Source organism: Musca autumnalis, unplaced genomic scaffold, assembly GCF_047663935.1.
Source record: "Musca autumnalis isolate F117 unplaced genomic scaffold, ASM4766393v1 scaffold_2, whole genome shotgun sequence".
Taxonomy (NCBI): Eukaryota; Metazoa; Arthropoda; class Insecta; order Diptera; family Muscidae; genus Musca; species Musca autumnalis.
The window spans coordinates 217,783,598-217,802,113 of NW_027411755.1; the positions used below are offsets into that span (position 1 = coordinate 217,783,598).

The window sequence follows — 18,516 nt, forward strand, 5'->3', positions numbered from 1 at the left end:
TTCGCTTTGAAAATATGGCAAAACTTTTAAAACACTTAAAATCGAGAGGTATCATAAAATATTGACCAATCTTAGAAATTTAATCCGAGGGGTATATTTTATCCAATTTACGGGATATTTACCCAATAAAAAGGGATAAAAAAGAGATTTCCAATTTTTAATAAGACCCTTGTTCGGAGGTGTTCCAGGAAAAAGTATCTTTATTGATTTACACTAGACAACTATAATTGCCGTAATTCTAAGTTTGAATATGAGAAGGCATTTGAAACGGGAACTGCTCTCTTACTATAAATCAGATAGAATTTTAAATATAAAATCACATTGAACTTGGTGTCGAAATTATTTTTTATTACTCAAATGTACACTGTCATATATAAATATGTATGTATCGTCACCAGAAATGCCCGAAGCCGTAACCCACATGAAAATCAAAATTCGTTTTTTATAGAATCTGATACACAAAGCTAAAATACATACTCTGGCAAAATATCATACGTTAAAAAATAACGATCCTACATATTTAAGAAATGTTATTTGGGAAAATGGGATAACTTTGCAGATATTGTTGTAATGAAGAATCCCAAAACCAATCATTTCTGCGATTTTGGTTTCATTAATTACTCCTCTTATTTGATAATACCTAAAATGCGCACCCTCATATGATTTATATTCTATAAAACAATCTTAATTTTACACTAGAACCTCGATAATTCTTAATCCAAGGGACCGGCCATTTTATACGAATTATCGAGGATTTTGAATTAGCGGGGTTTAAATGCGAAGGAAATGGCTTCAAGGAACCGACAGCTTATACGAATTATCGAGATTTTCGATTTATCGAGGTACGAATTATCGCGATTCTACTGTATAACGGTTTTTGCTTCTACTGTTAGCTTATTGTGCTGTGTGTTACGGCTTTGGGCATTCAAGGTGACGGTATGTATACTCTAAGTTACCTTACCAATAGCATGAAAAGCATGCATTCGAAGCGCGATATTGTATAAAGAATGTAGGTATGTATGTATGTGATATGTGTTTTAATGCATTAAGATAATAAATGTTAGTATATAAAAAATCAATGTTGCATTTAAAATTATAAAAAATTAAACAAATATTTGCCTTAAGTTTAGACCTAGTCATGACGATACTTATCAACTAAAAATCAGTTTCCGGACTTTGTGGTCTTATGGCATCCAAATCAGTTTCAATTGGTTTTTTGGGTATGGCACCTGTAGAATGCTTAGCCACCGCAACAGGGCTATTAGCACTATGATCACTCATTGTTGCTGTTGTTTCAGTTTTCTGAGGATTAAATGATTTCAAATTACCCAATTGGGTGCGTACATCATCTGTGGATAAATGATGTAAGGGTACATCGGCACGCACCGCCATACGTTTAGGACTAGTACTGCCATCATTAGGTTTACGTTTATCGGGAGGAAATACCACCTGAGCATATGTGACACCACTTGTGGAGGGCTCAACAACACTGCTGTCGCCACCTGAAGAATTTGTCAAGTTGCTGGGTTGACGAAAGACGGTAATTTCTGGCCTTGGAGCCGGTCTTGTGGGTTGTGGTGGCGCTGGTGCTTGTCTTGACACCGTTGTCATGGTGGTCACTGGACTACCACCCGTCGCAGTATGTGTGGGGTCACCCTGTGGCACAGCTGAATACAGTGATGGTGTGTAGTTGTGATCTGTCACCTTGCAATTGTAAATATTCAAACCCTTTATATAAATATACACCAAAATATCGAATATCAAACCAACAAATATTAAACTTGCCGATAATATATTCAATATATTGCCATGTTTGGGAGTTTCTCGCAGCAAACAGCGGGCATAATTGGGAGCCCAGTAGATACAGGAAACACCTAATAAAATGTACAATTAAATAAAGAAATTAAAAAAATGAATATCAATAACTTACGCGACACTACATCGTAGGCTAAGTGGACTGGAACATAGGCAAACAGACCCAGGCACAATACCTCCATACCCAATGCCAGACCTTTATCCTGCGGCAGAACACTTCTTAAGCTTATAATAATCTTTCCTATGGTTGTCATACCATATACGACAGCGGTTGATAAACTGAGCATTTGAAATACCCACAACATTTGATTGCAACTTTCACCACTGCAGGCTCCTAGAGTGGCTCTTTTACTGTTTGTCAAATCCATTTCATAGTTGTCGGTTCCACCACAACTGCAGCCTTCATAAAACTAAGTAAAGTAAGAAAGTGAAAAATATTAATTAAAAATTATTTATGCACGACTAATTACCGATTTTAAAAGAATATTTTTTCAAGCAACAACAGACCAATAATCGTGGATTTTTAAAGAATATTTTTTCAAGCAACAACAGACCAATAATGGTGGATTTTTAAAGAATATTTTATCAAGCAACAACAGACCAATAATCGTGGATTTTTAAAGAATATTTTTTCAAGCAACAACAGACCAATAATCGTGGATTTTTGAAGAATATTTTTTCAAGCAACAACAGACCAATAATCGTGGATTTTTAAAAGAATATTTTTCAAGAAACAACAGACAAATAATCGTGGATTTTTTAAAGAATATTTTTTCAAGCAACAACAGACCAATAATCGTGGATTTTTAAAGAATATTTTTCAAGCAACAACAGACCAATGATCGTGGATTTTTAAAGAATATTTTTTCAAGCAACAACAGACCAATAATCGTGGATTTTTAAAGAATATTTTTTCAAGCAACAACAGACCAATAATCGTGGATTTTTAAAGAATATTTTTTCAAGCAACAACAGACCAATAATCGTGGATTTTTAAAGAATATTTTTTCAAGCAACAACAGACCAATAATCGTGGATTTTTAAAGAATATTTTTTCAAGCAACAACAGACCAATAATCGTGGATTTTTAAAGAATATTTTTTCAAGCAACAACAGACCAATAATCGTGGATTTTTAAAGAATATTTTTTCAAGCAACAACAGACCAATAATCGTGGATTTTTAAAGAATATTTTTTCAAGCAACAACAGACCAATAATCGTGGATTTTTAAAGAATATTTTTTCAAGCAACAACAGACCAATAATCGTGGATTTTTAAAGAATATTTTTTCAAGCAACAACAGACCAATAATCGTGGATTTTTAAAGAATATTTTTTCAAGCAACAACAGACCAATAATCGTGGATTTTTAAAGAATATTTTTTCAAGCAACAACAGACCAATAATCGTGGATTTTTAAAGAATATTTTTTCAAGCAACAACAGACCAATAATCGTGGATTTTTAAAGAATATTTTTTCAAGCAACAACAGACCAATAATCGTGGATTTTTAAAGAATATTTTTTCAAGCAACAACAGACCAATAATCGTGGATTTTTAAAGAATATTTTTTCAAGCAACAACAGACCAATAATCGTGGATTTTTAAAGAATATTTTTTCAAGCAACAACAGACCAATAATCGTGGATTTTTAAAGAATATTTTTTCAAGCAACAACAGACCAATAATCGTGGATTTTTAAAGAATATTTTTTCAAGCAACAACAGACCAATAATCGTGGATTTTTAAAGAATATTTTTTCAAGCAACAACAGACCAATAATCGTGGATTTTTAAAGAATATTTTTTCAAGCAACAACAGACCAATAATCGTGGATTTTTAAAGAATATTTTTTCAAGCAACAACAGACCAATAATCGTGGATTTTTAAAGAATATTTTTTCAAGCAACAACAGACCAATAATCGTGGATTTTTAAAGAATATTTTTTCAAGCAACAACAGACCAATAATCGTGGATTTTTAAAGAATATTTTTTCAAGCAACAACAGACCAATAATCGTGGATTTTTAAAGAATATTTTTTCAAGCAACAACAGACCAATAATCGTGGATTTTTAAAGAATATTTTTTCAAGCAACAACAGACCAATAATCGTGGATTTTTAAAGAATATTTTTTCAAGCAACAACAGACCAATAATCGTGGATTTTTAAAGAATATTTTTTCAAGCAACAACAGACCAATAATCGTGGATTTTTAAAGAATATTTTTTCAAGCAACAACAGACCAATAATCGTGGATTTTTAAAGAATATTTTTTCAAGCAACAACAGACCAATAATCGTGGATTTTTAAAGAATATTTTTTCAAGCAACAACAGACCAATAATCGTGGATTTTTAAAGAATATTTTTTCAAGCAACAACAGACCAATAATCGTGGATTTTTAAAGAATATTTTTTCAAGCAACAACAGACCAATAATCGTGGATTTTTAAAGAATATTTTTTCAAGCAACAACAGACCAATAATCGTGGATTTTTAAAGAATATTTTTTCAAGCAACAACAGACCAATAATCGTGGATTTTTAAAGAATATTTTTTCAAGCAACAACAGACCAATAATCGTGGATTTTTAAAGAATATTTTTTCAAGCAACAACAGACCAATAATCGTGGATTTTTAAAGAATATTTTTTCAAGCAACAACAGACCAATAATCGTGGATTTTTAAAGAATATTTTTTCAAGCAACAACAGACCAATAATCGTGGATTTTTAAAGAATATTTTTTCAAGCAACAACAGACCAATAATCGTGGATTTTTAAAGAATATTTTTTCAAGCAACAACAGACCAATAATCGTGGATTTTTAAAGAATATTTTTTCAAGCAACAACAGACCAATAATCGTGGATTTTTAAAGAATATTTTTTCAAGCAACAACAGACCAATAATCGTGGATTTTTAAAGAATATTTTTTCAAGCAACAACAGACCAATAATCGTGGATTTTTAAAGAATATTTTTTCAAGCAACAACAGACCAATAATCGTGGATTTTTAAAGAATATTTTTTCAAGCAACAACAGACCAATAATCGTGGATTTTTAAAGAATATTTTTTCAAGCAACAACAGACCAATAATCGTGGATTTTTAAAGAATATTTTTTCAAGCAACAACAGACCAATAATCGTGGATTTTTAAAGAATATTTTTTCAAGCAACAACAGACCAATAATCGTGGATTTTTAAAGAATATTTTTTCAAGCAACAACAGACCAATAATCGTGGATTTTTAAAGAATATTTTTTCAAGCAACAACAGACCAATAATCGTGGATTTTTAAAGAATATTTTTTCAAGCAACAACAGACCAATAATCGTGGATTTTTAAAGAATATTTTTTCAAGCAACAACAGACCAATAATCGTGGATTTTTAAAGAATATTTTTTCAAGCAACAACAGACCAATAATCGTGGATTTTTAAAGAATATTTTTTCAAGCAACAACAGACCAATAATCGTGGATTTTTAAAGAATATTTTTTCAAGCAACAACAGACCAATAATCGTGGATTTTTAAAGAATATTTTTTCAAGCAACAACAGACCAATAATCGTGGATTTTTAAAGAATATTTTTTCAAGCAACAACAGACCAATAATCGTGGATTTTTAAAGAATATTTTTTCAAGCAACAACAGACCAATAATCGTGGATTTTTAAAGAATATTTTTTCAAGCAACAACAGACCAATAATCGTGGATTTTTAAAGAATATTTTTTCAAGCAACAACAGACCAATAATCGTGGATTTTTAAAGAATATTTTTTCAAGCAACAACAGACCAATAATCGTGGATTTTTAAAGAATATTTTTTCAAGCAACAACAGACCAATAATCGTGGATTTTTAAAGAATATTTTTTCAAGCAACAACAGACCAATAATCGTGGATTTTTAAAGAATATTTTTTCAAGCAACAACAGACCAATAATCGTGGATTTTTAAAGAATATTTTTTCAAGCAACAACAGACCAATAATCGTGGATTTTTAAAGAATATTTTTTCAAGCAACAACAGACCAATAATCGTGGATTTTTAAAGAATATTTTTTCAAGCAACAACAGACCAATAATCGTGGATTTTTAAAGAATATTTTTTCAAGCAACAACAGACCAATAATCGTGGATTTTTAAAGAATATTTTTTCAAGCAACAACAGACCAATAATCGTGGATTTTTAAAGAATATTTTTTCAAGCAACAACAGACCAATAATCGTGGATTTTTAAAGAATATTTTTTCAAGCAACAACAGACCAATAATCGTGGATTTTTAAAGAATATTTTTTCAAGCAACAACAGACCAATAATCGTGGATTTTTAAAGAATATTTTTTCAAGCAACAACAGACCAATAATCGTGGATTTTTAAAGAATATTTTTTCAAGCAACAACAGACCAATAATCGTGGATTTTTAAAGAATATTTTTTCAAGCAACAACAGACCAATAATCGTGGATTTTTAAAGAATATTTTTTCAAGCAACAACAGACCAATAATCGTGGATTTTTAAAGAATATTTTTTCAAGCAACAACAGACCAATAATCGTGGATTTTTAAAGAATATTTTTTCAAGCAACAACAGACCAATAATCGTGGATTTTTAAAGAATATTTTTTCAAGCAACAACAGACCAATAATCGTGGATTTTTAAAGAATATTTTTTCAAGCAACAACAGACCAATAATCGTGGATTTTTAAAGAATATTTTTTCAAGCAACAACAGACCAATAATCGTGGATTTTTAAAGAATATTTTTTCAAGCAACAACAGACCAATAATCGTGGATTTTTAAAGAATATTTTTTCAAGCAACAACAGACCAATAATCGTGGATTTTTAAAGAATATTTTTTCAAGCAACAACAGACCAATAATCGTGGATTTTTAAAGAATATTTTTTCAAGCAACAACAGACCAATAATCGTGGATTTTTAAAGAATATTTTTTCAAGCAACAACAGACCAATAATCGTGGATTTTTAAAGAATATTTTTTCAAGCAACAACAGACCAATAATCGTGGATTTTTAAAGAATATTTTTTCAAGCAACAACAGACCAATAATCGTGGATTTTTAAAGAATATTTTTTCAAGCAACAACAGACCAATAATCGTGGATTTTTAAAGAATATTTTTTCAAGCAACAACAGACCAATAATCGTGGATTTTTAAAGAATATTTTTTCAAGCAACAACAGACCAATAATCGTGGATTTTTAAAGAATATTTTTTCAAGCAACAACAGACCAATAATCGTGGATTTTTAAAGAATATTTTTTCAAGCAACAACAGACCAATAATCGTGGATTTTTAAAGAATATTTTTTCAAGCAACAACAGACCAATAATCGTGGATTTTTAAAGAATATTTTTTCAAGCAACAACAGACCAATAATCGTGGATTTTTAAAGAATATTTTTTCAAGCAACAACAGACCAATAATCGTGGATTTTTAAAGAATATTTTTTCAAGCAACAACAGACCAATAATCGTGGATTTTTAAAGAATATTTTTTCAAGCAACAACAGACCAATAATCGTGGATTTTTAAAGAATATTTTTTCAAGCAACAACAGACCAATAATCGTGGATTTTTAAAGAATATTTTTTCAAGCAACAACAGACCAATAATCGTGGATTTTTAAAGAATATTTTTTCAAGCAACAACAGACCAATAATCGTGGATTTTTAAAGAATATTTTTTCAAGCAACAACAGACCAATAATCGTGGATTTTTAAAGAATATTTTTTCAAGCAACAACAGACCAATAATCGTGGATTTTTAAAGAATATTTTTTCAAGCAACAACAGACCAATAATCGTGGATTTTTAAAGAATATTTTTTCAAGCAACAACAGACCAATAATCGTGGATTTTTAAAGAATATTTTTTCAAGCAACAACAGACCAATAATCGTGGATTTTTAAAGAATATTTTTTCAAGCAACAACAGACCAATAATCGTGGATTTTTAAAGAATATTTTTTCAAGCAACAACAGACCAATAATCGTGGATTTTTAAAGAATATTTTTTCAAGCAACAACAGACCAATAATCGTGGATTTTTAAAGAATATTTTTTCAAGCAACAACAGACCAATAATCGTGGATTTTTAAAGAATATTTTTTCAAGCAACAACAGACCAATAATCGTGGATTTTTAAAGAATATTTTTTCAAGCAACAACAGACCAATAATCGTGGATTTTTAAAGAATATTTTTTCAAGCAACAACAGACCAATAATCGTGGATTTTTAAAGAATATTTTTTCAAGCAACAACAGACCAATAATCGTGGATTTTTAAAGAATATTTTTTCAAGCAACAACAGACCAATAATCGTGGATTTTTAAAGAATATTTTTTCAAGCAACAACAGACCAATAATCGTGGATTTTTAAAGAATATTTTTTCAAGCAACAACAGACCAATAATCGTGGATTTTTAAAGAATATTTTTTCAAGCAACAACAGACCAATAATCGTGGATTTTTAAAGAATATTTTTTCAAGCAACAACAGACCAATAATCGTGGATTTTTAAAGAATATTTTTTCAAGCAACAACAGACCAATAATCGTGGATTTTTAAAGAATATTTTTTCAAGCAACAACAGACCAATAATCGTGGATTTTTAAAGAATATTTTTTCAAGCAACAACAGACCAATAATCGTGGATTTTTAAAGAATATTTTTTCAAGCAACAACAGACCAATAATCGTGGATTTTTAAAGAATATTTTTTCAAGCAACAACAGACCAATAATCGTGGATTTTTAAAGAATATTTTTTCAAGCAACAACAGACCAATAATCGTGGATTTTTAAAGAATATTTTTTCAAGCAACAACAGACCAATAATCGTGGATTTTTAAAGAATATTTTTTCAAGCAACAACAGACCAATAATCGTGGATTTTTAAAGAATATTTTTTCAAGCAACAACAGACCAATAATCGTGGATTTTTAAAGAATATTTTTTCAAGCAACAACAGACCAATAATCGTGGATTTTTAAAGAATATTTTTTCAAGCAACAACAGACCAATAATCGTGGATTTTTAAAGAATATTTTTTCAAGCAACAACAGACCAATAATCGTGGATTTTTAAAGAATATTTTTTCAAGCAACAACAGACCAATAATCGTGGATTTTTAAAGAATATTTTTTCAAGCAACAACAGACCAATAATCGTGGATTTTTAAAGAATATTTTTTCAAGCAACAACAGACCAATAATCGTGGATTTTTAAAGAATATTTTTTCAAGCAACAACAGACCAATAATCGTGGATTTTGAAAGAATATTTTTTCAAGCAACAACAGACCAATAATCGTGGATTTTTAAAGAATATTTTTTCAAGCAACAACAGACCAATAATCGTGGATTTTTAAAGAATATTTTTTCAAGCAACAACAGACCAATAATCGTGGATTTTTAAAGAATATTTTTTCAAGCAACAACAGACCAATAATCGTGGATTTTTAAAGAATATTTTTTCAAGCAACAACAGACCAATAATCGTGGATTTTTAAAGAATATTTTTTCAAGCAACAACAGACCAATAATCGTGGATTTTTAAAGAATATTTTTTCAAGCAACAACAGACCAATAATCGTGGATTTTTAAAGAATATTTTTTCAAGCAACAACAGACCAATAATCGTGGATTTTGAAAGAATATTTTTTCAAGCAACAACAGACCAATAATCGTGGATTTTTAAAGAATATTTTTTCAAGCAACAACAGACCAATAATCGTGGATTTTTAAAGAATATTTTTTCAAGCAACAACAGACCAATAATCGTGGATTTTTAAAGAATATTTTTTCAAGCAACAACAGACAAATAATCGTGGATTTTTTTAAAGAATATTTTTTCAAGCAACAACAGACAAATAATCGTGGATTTTTTAAAGAATATTTTTTCAAGCAACAACAGACCAATAATCGTGGATTTTTAAAGAATATTTTTTCAAGCAACAACAGACCAATAATCGTGGATTTTTAAAGAATATTTTTTTAAACAACAGACAAATAATCGTGGATTTTTTAAAGAATATTTTTTCAAGCAACAACAGACCAATAATCGTGGATTTTTAAAGAATATTTTTCAAGCAACAACAGACCAATAATCGTGGATTTTTAAAGAATATTTTTTCAAGCAACAACAGACCAGTAACCGTGGATTTTTAAAGAATATTTTTTCAAGCAACAACAGACCAATAATCGTGGATTTTTAAAGAATATTTTTTCAAGCAACAACAGACCAGTAATCGTGGATTTTTAAAGAATATTTTTTCAAGCAACAACAGACCAATAATCGTGGATTTTTAAAGAAAAATTTTTTAAGCAACAACAGGCCAATGATCGTGGATTTTTAAAGAATATTTTTTCAAGCAACTACAGACCAATAAACGTGGATTTTTAAAGAATATTTTTTCAAGGACAAAAAGGCTCGTTATCGTGGATTTTTAAAGAATATTTTTTCAAGGACAAAAAGGCTCGTTATCGTGGATTTTTAAAGAATATTTTTTCAAGGACAAAAAGGCTCGTAATCGTGGATTTTTAAAGAATATTTTTTCAAGGACAAAAAGGCTCGTAATCGTGGATTTTTAAAGAATATTTTTTCATGGACAAAAAGGCTCGTAATCGTGGATTTTTAAAGAATATTTTTTCAAGGACAAAAAGGCTCGTCATCGTGGATTTTTAAAGAATATTTTTTCAAGGACAAAAAGGCTCGTAATCGTGGATTTTTAAAGAATATTTTTTCAAGGACAAAAAGGCTCGTAATCGTGGATTTTTAAAGAATATTTTTTCAAGGACAAAAAGGCTCGTAATCGTGGATTTTTAAAGAATATTTTTTCAAGGACAAAAAGGCTCGTAATCGTGGATTTTTAAAGAATATTTTGAAGACCTTTTTAATTAATTTACATACCTCTACATTATTTATTACGGATTTTTTGGTACATCCCGCATAACAGGGTGCAAAATAAGTCACTGTGGAGTTTTCAGGACACACCGGCATAAATGATGTTGGGGTGCAAATGCAATTTCTCGAACATGCAGGTTGTTCAATTTTACCATTTGTAACTCCTGCAATGGGTCCCACGTCGCATTTTATAAATATGTAGGCTATGTAGATGGCCAATAGCTTGACACACATGCCCATATTTATGGCAGCAATTTTCCTAGTAAAGTATAGAAAAACAATTAAATACTTCAATTTTAATCATTCCACCTTCGATCACTCACCTTCCACTCATCTTCCATTTCGATATGACCAGACCACCAATAAACATACTTATGGCAGCCACAGCTGGTTTCAAGAAGAACGAAACAAATCTCGCCGTCCACTCCTGCTCAAGGCCATCTTCTTCACTGTAGGGTAAATAAAACCGTGATTGCAGATAATTTTCTTCCTGCAGGGAATAGTTTATGGAAGCCGATTGTATAAACATAATGCTGAGAATATTAAACATCAGCAACTTGTTGCCGAAGACACGTTTCACCGAAGGACCAAATGCAGTGTCATCAATATAGGTAGAAAATTGGCTACCAAACTGTCGACTACGAGTTTCTTCGATAATACGTTGTGCCGCCTGATGTATAACCGTTTTGGGTAATTGCTTGGGAAAGAGACCCAATAGTATACCGCTCACAATGACCACCGGTGCTAGCATAGCCCATCCTAACCACCATCCCAAACCAATGGCTCCAACACCAAGCACCAACATAGAACCTGCTTGCAGGCCAACTAGTTTTGCGCCAAATACAGTGGCTATAACAGCAGGGCTATCGATGGAGTCGGAATTATCATCAATATAGGTTATGCCAATGGTATAGAAGGCCAATGATCCCAGACCCAGGGCAAATTGTAATATAAAGAGCATAGCTAGAATTAGAAATTTACTATTTTCCAGTGATACCAATTTCCCGGATTGCAATGTTGTGGCACAAATACTGTCCTCTTCCACGGTGTCGGTATAACGTAAACCATCTGCACTGTAAAATAGAAGCAAGGGATTTAGTAAAGGGATCTAAAAATCAGGGTTAGGATACTTACAAATTCATTATTGATGGTATCATGGATATGATGCAGGTCACACCTTGTAACATTATAACGCCACCCAACCAACTTATAGGATGTATTCGATGAGCCCAATAGGCAAATGCAAGGGCAAATATGGCTTGAAATATGCCACTGCTTACCAGGAGCCACTCTGTAAGATGTAAAATAAAAATTATAGTAGAATATTTTTTCATGGTCTAGCAGAGCATTAATCGTGGATTTTTAAAGAATATTTTTTCATTACCTAGCAGAGCATTAATCGTGGATTTTAAAAGAATATTTTTTCATTACCTAGCAGAGCATTAATCGTGGATTTTTAAAGAATATTTTTTCATTACCTAGCAGAGCATTAATCGTGGATTTTTAAAGAATATTTTTTCATTACCTAGCAGAGCATTAATCGTGGATTTTTAAAGAATATTTTTTCATTACCTAGCAGAGCATTAATCGTGGATTTTTAAAGAATATTTTTTCATTACCTAGCAGAGCATTAATCGTGGATTTTTAAAGAATATTTTTTCATTACCTAGCAGAGCATTAATCGTGGATTTTTAAAGAATATTTTTTCATTACCTAGCAGAGCATTAATCGTGGATTTTTAAAGAATATTTTTTCATTACCTAGCAGAGCATTAATCGTGGATTTTTAAAGAATATTTTTTCATTACCTAGCAGAGCATTAATCGTGGATTTTTAAAGAATATTTTTTCATTACCTAGCAGAGCATTAATCGTGGATTTTTAAAGAATATTTTTTCATTACCTAGCAGAGCATTAATCGTGGATTTTTAAAGAATATTTTTTCATTACCTAGCAGAGCATTAATCGTGGATTTTTAAAGAATATTTTTTCATTACCTAGCAGAGCATTAATCGTGGATTTTTAAAGAATATTTTTTCATTACCTAGCAGAGCATTAATCGTGGATTTTTAAAGAATATTTTTTCATTACCTAGCAGAGCATTAATCGTGGATTTTTAAAGAATATTTTTTCATTACCTAGCAGAGCATTAATCGTGGATTTTTAAAGAATATTTTTTCATTACCTAGCAGAGCATTAATCGTGGATTTTTAAAGAATATTTTTTCATTACCTAGCAGAGCATTAATCGTGGATTTTTAAAGAATATTTTTTCATTACCTAGCAGAGCATTAATCGTGGATTTTTAAAGAATATTTTTTCATTACCTAGCAGAGCATTAATCGTGGATTTTTAAAGAATATTTTTTCATTACCTAGCAGAGCATTAATCGTGGATTTTTAAAGAATATTTTTTCATTACCTAGCAGAGCATTAATCGTGGATTTTTAAAGAATATTTTTTCATTACCTAGCAGAGCATTAATCGTGGATTTTTAAAGAATATTTTTTCATTACCTAGCAGAGCATTAATCGTGGATTTTTAAAGAATATTTTTTCATTACCTAGCAGAGCATTAATCGTGGATTTTTAAAGAATATTTTTTCATTACCTAGCAGAGCATTAATCGTGGATTTTTAAAGAATATTTTTTCATTACCTAGCAGAGCATTAATCGTGGATTTTTAAAGAATATTTTTCATTACCTAGCAGAGCATTAATCGTGGATTTTTAAAGAATATTTTTTCATTACCTAGCAGAGCATTAATCGTGGATTTTTAAAGAATATTTTTTCATTACCTAGCAGAGCATTAATCGTGGATTTTTAAAGAATATTTTTTCATTACCTAGCAGAGCATTAATCGTGGATTTTTAAAGAATATTTTTTTCATGGCCTAACAGAGCATTAACCGTGGATTTTTAAAGAATATTTTTTCATTACCTAGCAGAGCATTAATCGTGGATTTTTAAAGAATATTTTTTCATTACCTAGCAGAGCATTAATCGTGGATTTTTAAAGAATATTTTTTCATTACCTAGCAGAGCATTAATCGTTGATTTTTAAAGAATATTTTTTCATTACCTAGCAGAGCATTAATCGTGGATTTTTAAAGAATATTTTTTCATTACCTAGCAGAGCATTAATCGTGGATTTTTAAAGAATATTTTTTCATTACCTAGCAGAGCATTAATCGTGGATTTTTAAAGAATATTTTTTCATTACCTAGCAGAGCATTAATCGTGGATTTTTAAAGAATATTTTTTCATTACCTAGCAGAGCATTAATCGTGGATTTTTAAAGAATATTTTTTCATTACCTAGCAGAGCATTAATCGTGGATTTTTAAAGAATATTTTTTCATCAGAGCATTAATCGTTTATTTTTAAAGAATATTTTTCATTACCTAGCAGAGCATTAATCGTGGATTTTTAAAGAATATTTTTTCATTACCTAGCAGAGCATTAATCGTGGATTTTTAAAGAATATTTTTTCATTACCTAGCAGAGCATTAATCGTGGATTTTTAAAGAATATTTTTTCATTACCTAGCAGAGCATTAATCGTGGATTTTTAAAGAATATTTTTTCATTACCTAGCAGAGCATTAATCGTGGATTTTTAAAGAATGTTTTTGACGGACTATCAGGGAATTGTTTCTCAGATGAATAAACGAGGATATTCAACGAATATTTTTCATGGACTATCAGAGCATTAGTCGTGGATTTTTAAAGAATGTTTTTTTCAATATTTTTTCAGGTACTATCAAAACATTAATCGTGGATTTTTAAAGATTATTTTTTTTCATGGATCATTAATTAATTGAAGGATTTTTGTTACAATATTTTTTTATGGACTATCAGACTTTTCGTATTGGATTTTTAAGGAATGATTGTTTTAACAACTAATAGTCCGATGTAGCATTCCGCAGCGACAGGTAGGGAGCTGATCCTTTTCACGATTTTTTTACATTTCTTAGCAATATTTTTCACAAATTATTTCATAAATTTCACCAACAAAAGCATTATTCATACCCACCCAACTAAAACCGATCAGGTAAATGTTAGATGTATGACATATTGATAAGTCCGGAAACGGTGGTATTTAATAACAATGGTCGATATCTATGAATGTACACAACGTTTAGTTGATAACACTATTGTGATATCATAAATAACAACAACAAAATGTCGAAGATTTTTTGTTTTTGCAATAAGTGGGATTAACCACAAACCGATAAATGTAAAAATCCACAGAAAACACTGTTACACTTACCCACAATCAGAGGATTCCAATCATTTTCCAAGGCGGCCTGTTTGGCCGATATGCGAAAATAAGTTTCACACATTGCCTGTATTACACTTACCCACAATCAGAGGATTCCAATCATTTTCCAAGGCGGCCTGTTTGGCCGATATGCGAAAATAAGTTTCACACATTCCCTGTATTAGGCCAGCACAGGCCAAGACAATGACAAAAGTTCGTAGACGAGCATATTTTTGACATGAAGGGCCGCGGCACCAGCCCAATACACGTATTCCACAATCAACACTATCTGGAACAACAACAAAAATGAACTCATTTAATAGGAACTTGTATTTTTAGACACATTTTTTTCTTGTCCCACTAACCATCTGGAATATTTGTATTAACCGCTATGGCTGATAAATCTGAGCTACGATTCGGTATGGGCATTTTGTTGTCGATATCTTAATACACTTATTATTTATTTTTTAATAACAATTCTTCTTAAAAAACATCGTTTATGAATGCTACTTTTCTTTTTAATTAGTTTTCAAATTTACTTTCACTCCTTCCCTTTTTCGTTTGTTTTTGTGGAGTAAGCCCTTTGAAAACTTAAAGAATTCGCAATGATCGTTTCGTTAACTTGTCGTTGTTGGTATTAAGGCCACTGAATGACTAATTGCACCTAAACTTTTATGCTAGCTGGCTGGCTCACCCACCTTTATACTATACAGTTTTTTTGCCTGGGATTTCTTGCCACAGTTAGCACGATGTCGGGCAGTCATTGAGATAAACAATTGGTTTATCAGGAACTGATAACATGTTTGCCATGATAAGAACACTAATAATGTTGCAGCAACATGTTGTTTACAATTTAAAATGCCTCAATGTTTTAATTGAAATGCAATAATGGTTAAGTCACATTTTACAAAAAAATATATTTTTTTATTCCACAACAATCAAGAATTATTTAAAAAGATTTTGTAATGGAAAGGCAGACCAATAATCGTGGATTTTTAAGAATATTGTGCCATGGATTACACTGGTCAACAGGACTTTTGTTTCAACCGAAGTTGCAGTTGTTTCTAGATGAAATCGCCGAGTTATTTTCAAATCTGGCCCCGGTTTTTCTCCATCAGCTCTTGTTTTTGAGATATAGCTCAAAATCGGTTTTTACGAGTTTAACCCAGACTTTAGTTATTTTCGGATACAAACAAATATTTTTTGTGGGGTTTTCCACATTATTATATAAAGGATATGTTGTACGCTCGATACAAATCGTTTTTGAAATAGTTATGGTGAGTATATATGAAAAAAATATAGAAAATATACGACGGACCTTGTAAAAATTGCATATTTTGAGTACTTTAAGCTGTAATTACGTCATCGGGGGAAGTCATAGGATCTTCATATGGTACCCCGCATATGCTTAGGGTGTCTACTATATAATCCAGTATTCAAATGTATAATATAAAGTTCATAGCCCCCATGATTCGGCCATAACCTAAAAATCGCCATGAAGATGCTAAAGGGAAATAATTTACCATTGATATCATTACCACATAAGCCATTTACTTTTCAATTACAGTCTTCATGATGATTTTTAGATTATGGCCGAATCATGGGCGCTATGAACTTTATATTATATATTTGAATATAGTAGACACCCTAAGCATATCCGCATTGCCATATGAAGATCCTATGACTTCCCCCGATGACGTAATTACAGCTTAAAGTACTCAAAATAAACAATTTTTACAAGGTCCGTCGTATATTTTCTAAATTTTTTTGATATATACTCACCATAACTATTTCAAAAACGATTTGTATCGAGCGTACAACATCTCCTTAATATATTAATGTCGAAAAACCCACAAAAAAATATTTGTTTGTATCCGAAAATAACGAAAGTCTGTGTTAAACTCGTAAAACCGATTTTGAGCTATATCTTAAAAACAAGAGCTGATGGAGAAAAACCGGGGCCGGATTTGAAAATAAATCGCCGATTTCATCTAGAAACAACTGCAACTTCGTCTGAAACATTCAACTTTTTAAATTTTGTTGAGCAGTGTTATCAGATCATTAATTGTTTATTTTTAAATAATAATTTTTCATGGACTATCGGAGCATTAATCGGGGATTTTTAAAGAATATTTTTCATGGAACATCACAGCAATAATCGAGAATTTTTTAAAGAATAATTTTTCATGGACTATCAGAGCATTCATTGTGGGTTTTTAAAAAAATATTTTGTTGTTGTTATCAGAGCAATAATCGTGGATTTTTAAAGAACACTTTTCATGGACAATCACATCAATAATCGTGGATTTTTAAAGAACACTTTTCATGGACAATCACATCAATAATCGTGGATTTTTAAAGAACACTTTTCATGGACAATCACATCAATAACACTGTGATACAAAAGTGGACAAAATTTTTTTGCAGGATTCCTGATGCACAAATTCGGTTTTGTGGGAGTCCATAGAAGACGAAAATAGCTTTGGTTTCTTTGGGTCACTTCGGGTTTTGATTTTATAACGGTAAATGTAGTGAAAAATGGGCTTTCTTGGATTTTCAAATTTAAACGGACATTACTTCTTTTTTCCACAACCGATTTGAATACGCTGTTTTTCATTATAAAGGGGAGAGTAATGCCTTTCGAACAAGCTACAGATTTTTAAAATCGGTTAACAAATGGCTATGTAATAGTGGTCTAAATGTGACAAAAACGCATTAAAAAACAGTAAAATGTTTTTCCTTGTGTTCTAGGCTGCGTAAAGGAAACCTAACAGTACAATTATTTACTGTTAGCAAGTAGGAAATTTAGTTGGCTTTCCAAAATGGGAAAAACCAACGAAATCGGTTGAAAAATGAATGCGTTATGGCATTTTTTGTGTTTCAACTTTTTGATTTTTTTCATATTTTCCTTTATAAAAGATGGGTATCTTAGCATTTACGATTCTAATTGCGATTATCCTGCTTAACAATTACGCACAAGGTATCAATGTTTTATAAAGGAAAATATGAAAAAAACCAAAAAGTTGAAACACAAAAAATGCTATAACGCATTCATTTTTCAACGGATTTCGTTGGTTTTTCCCATATTGGAAAGCCAACTAAATTTCCTACTTGCTAACTGTAAATAATTGTACTGTTAGGTGTCATTTACGCAGCCTAGAGCACAAGGAAAAACATTTTACTGTTTTTTAATGCGTTTTTGTCACACTTAAACCACTATTACTTAGCCATTTGTTAACCGTTTTTAAAAATCTATGGCTTGTTCGAAAGGCATTACTCTCCCCTTTATAATGAAAAACAGTGTGGGCAAATCGGTTGTTGAAAAAAGAAGTAATGTCCGTTTAAAGTTGAAAATCCAAGAAAGCCCATTTTTCACTACATTTACCGTTATAAAATGAAAAACCGAAGTGAGCCAAAGAAACCAAAGGTATTTTCGTCTTCTGTGGACTCCCACAAAACCGAATTTATGCATTAGAACCCCTGCAAATTTTCACTGTAGCACAGTGTAATCGTGGATTTTTA

At 30.9% G+C, this 18,516-nt stretch overlaps 1 protein-coding gene across 3 annotated transcripts; it reads right to left on the reverse strand.

Annotated features, from left to right (window-relative positions):
* Positions 1-327: 327 nt before the first annotated feature.
* Oatp33Eb (Organic anion transporting polypeptide 33Eb) lies at positions 328-15,757 on the reverse strand. Of its 3 annotated transcripts, XR_012410067.1 has the most exons (8): positions 15,360-15,703; positions 15,095-15,283; positions 11,874-12,030; positions 11,063-11,812; positions 10,746-10,998; positions 1,931-2,225; positions 873-1,874; positions 328-695 (listed from the first exon to the last, which is right to left on the reverse strand). XR_012410067.1 is itself a non-coding variant. In XM_073966317.1 (7 exons), exons 1-7 carry the CDS (start codon positions 15,421-15,423, stop codon positions 1,156-1,158), a joined length of 2,427 nt encoding a protein of 808 aa, XP_073822418.1. In that variant the 5' UTR covers positions 15,424-15,757; the 3' UTR covers positions 328-1,155. The 3 variants fall into 3 exon arrangements, 2 of the variants coding, with proteins under 2 accessions (XP_073822418.1, XP_073822420.1); XM_073966317.1 differs by having other exon boundaries at positions 328-1,874; positions 15,360-15,757; XM_073966319.1 differs by having other exon boundaries at positions 328-1,874; positions 15,004-15,283; positions 15,360-15,650.
* Positions 15,758-18,516: the final 2,759 nt, after the last annotated feature.

Excerpts from the sequence above, each read along its gene's own strand:
- Oatp33Eb (XM_073966317.1), bottom strand. The coding sequence starts at position 15,423 with ATGCCCATACCGAATCGTAGCTCAGATTTATCAGCCATAGCGGTTAAT. Across the intron at positions 15,284-15,359 it reads TAATACAAATATTCCAGATG|ATAGTGTTGATTGTGGAATA; the intron begins GTTAGTGGGACA and ends TTGTTGTTCCAG. Across the intron at positions 10,999-11,062 it reads AAATGGAAGATGAGTGGAAG|GAAAATTGCTGCCATAAATA; the intron begins GTGAGTGATCGA and ends ATACTTTACTAG.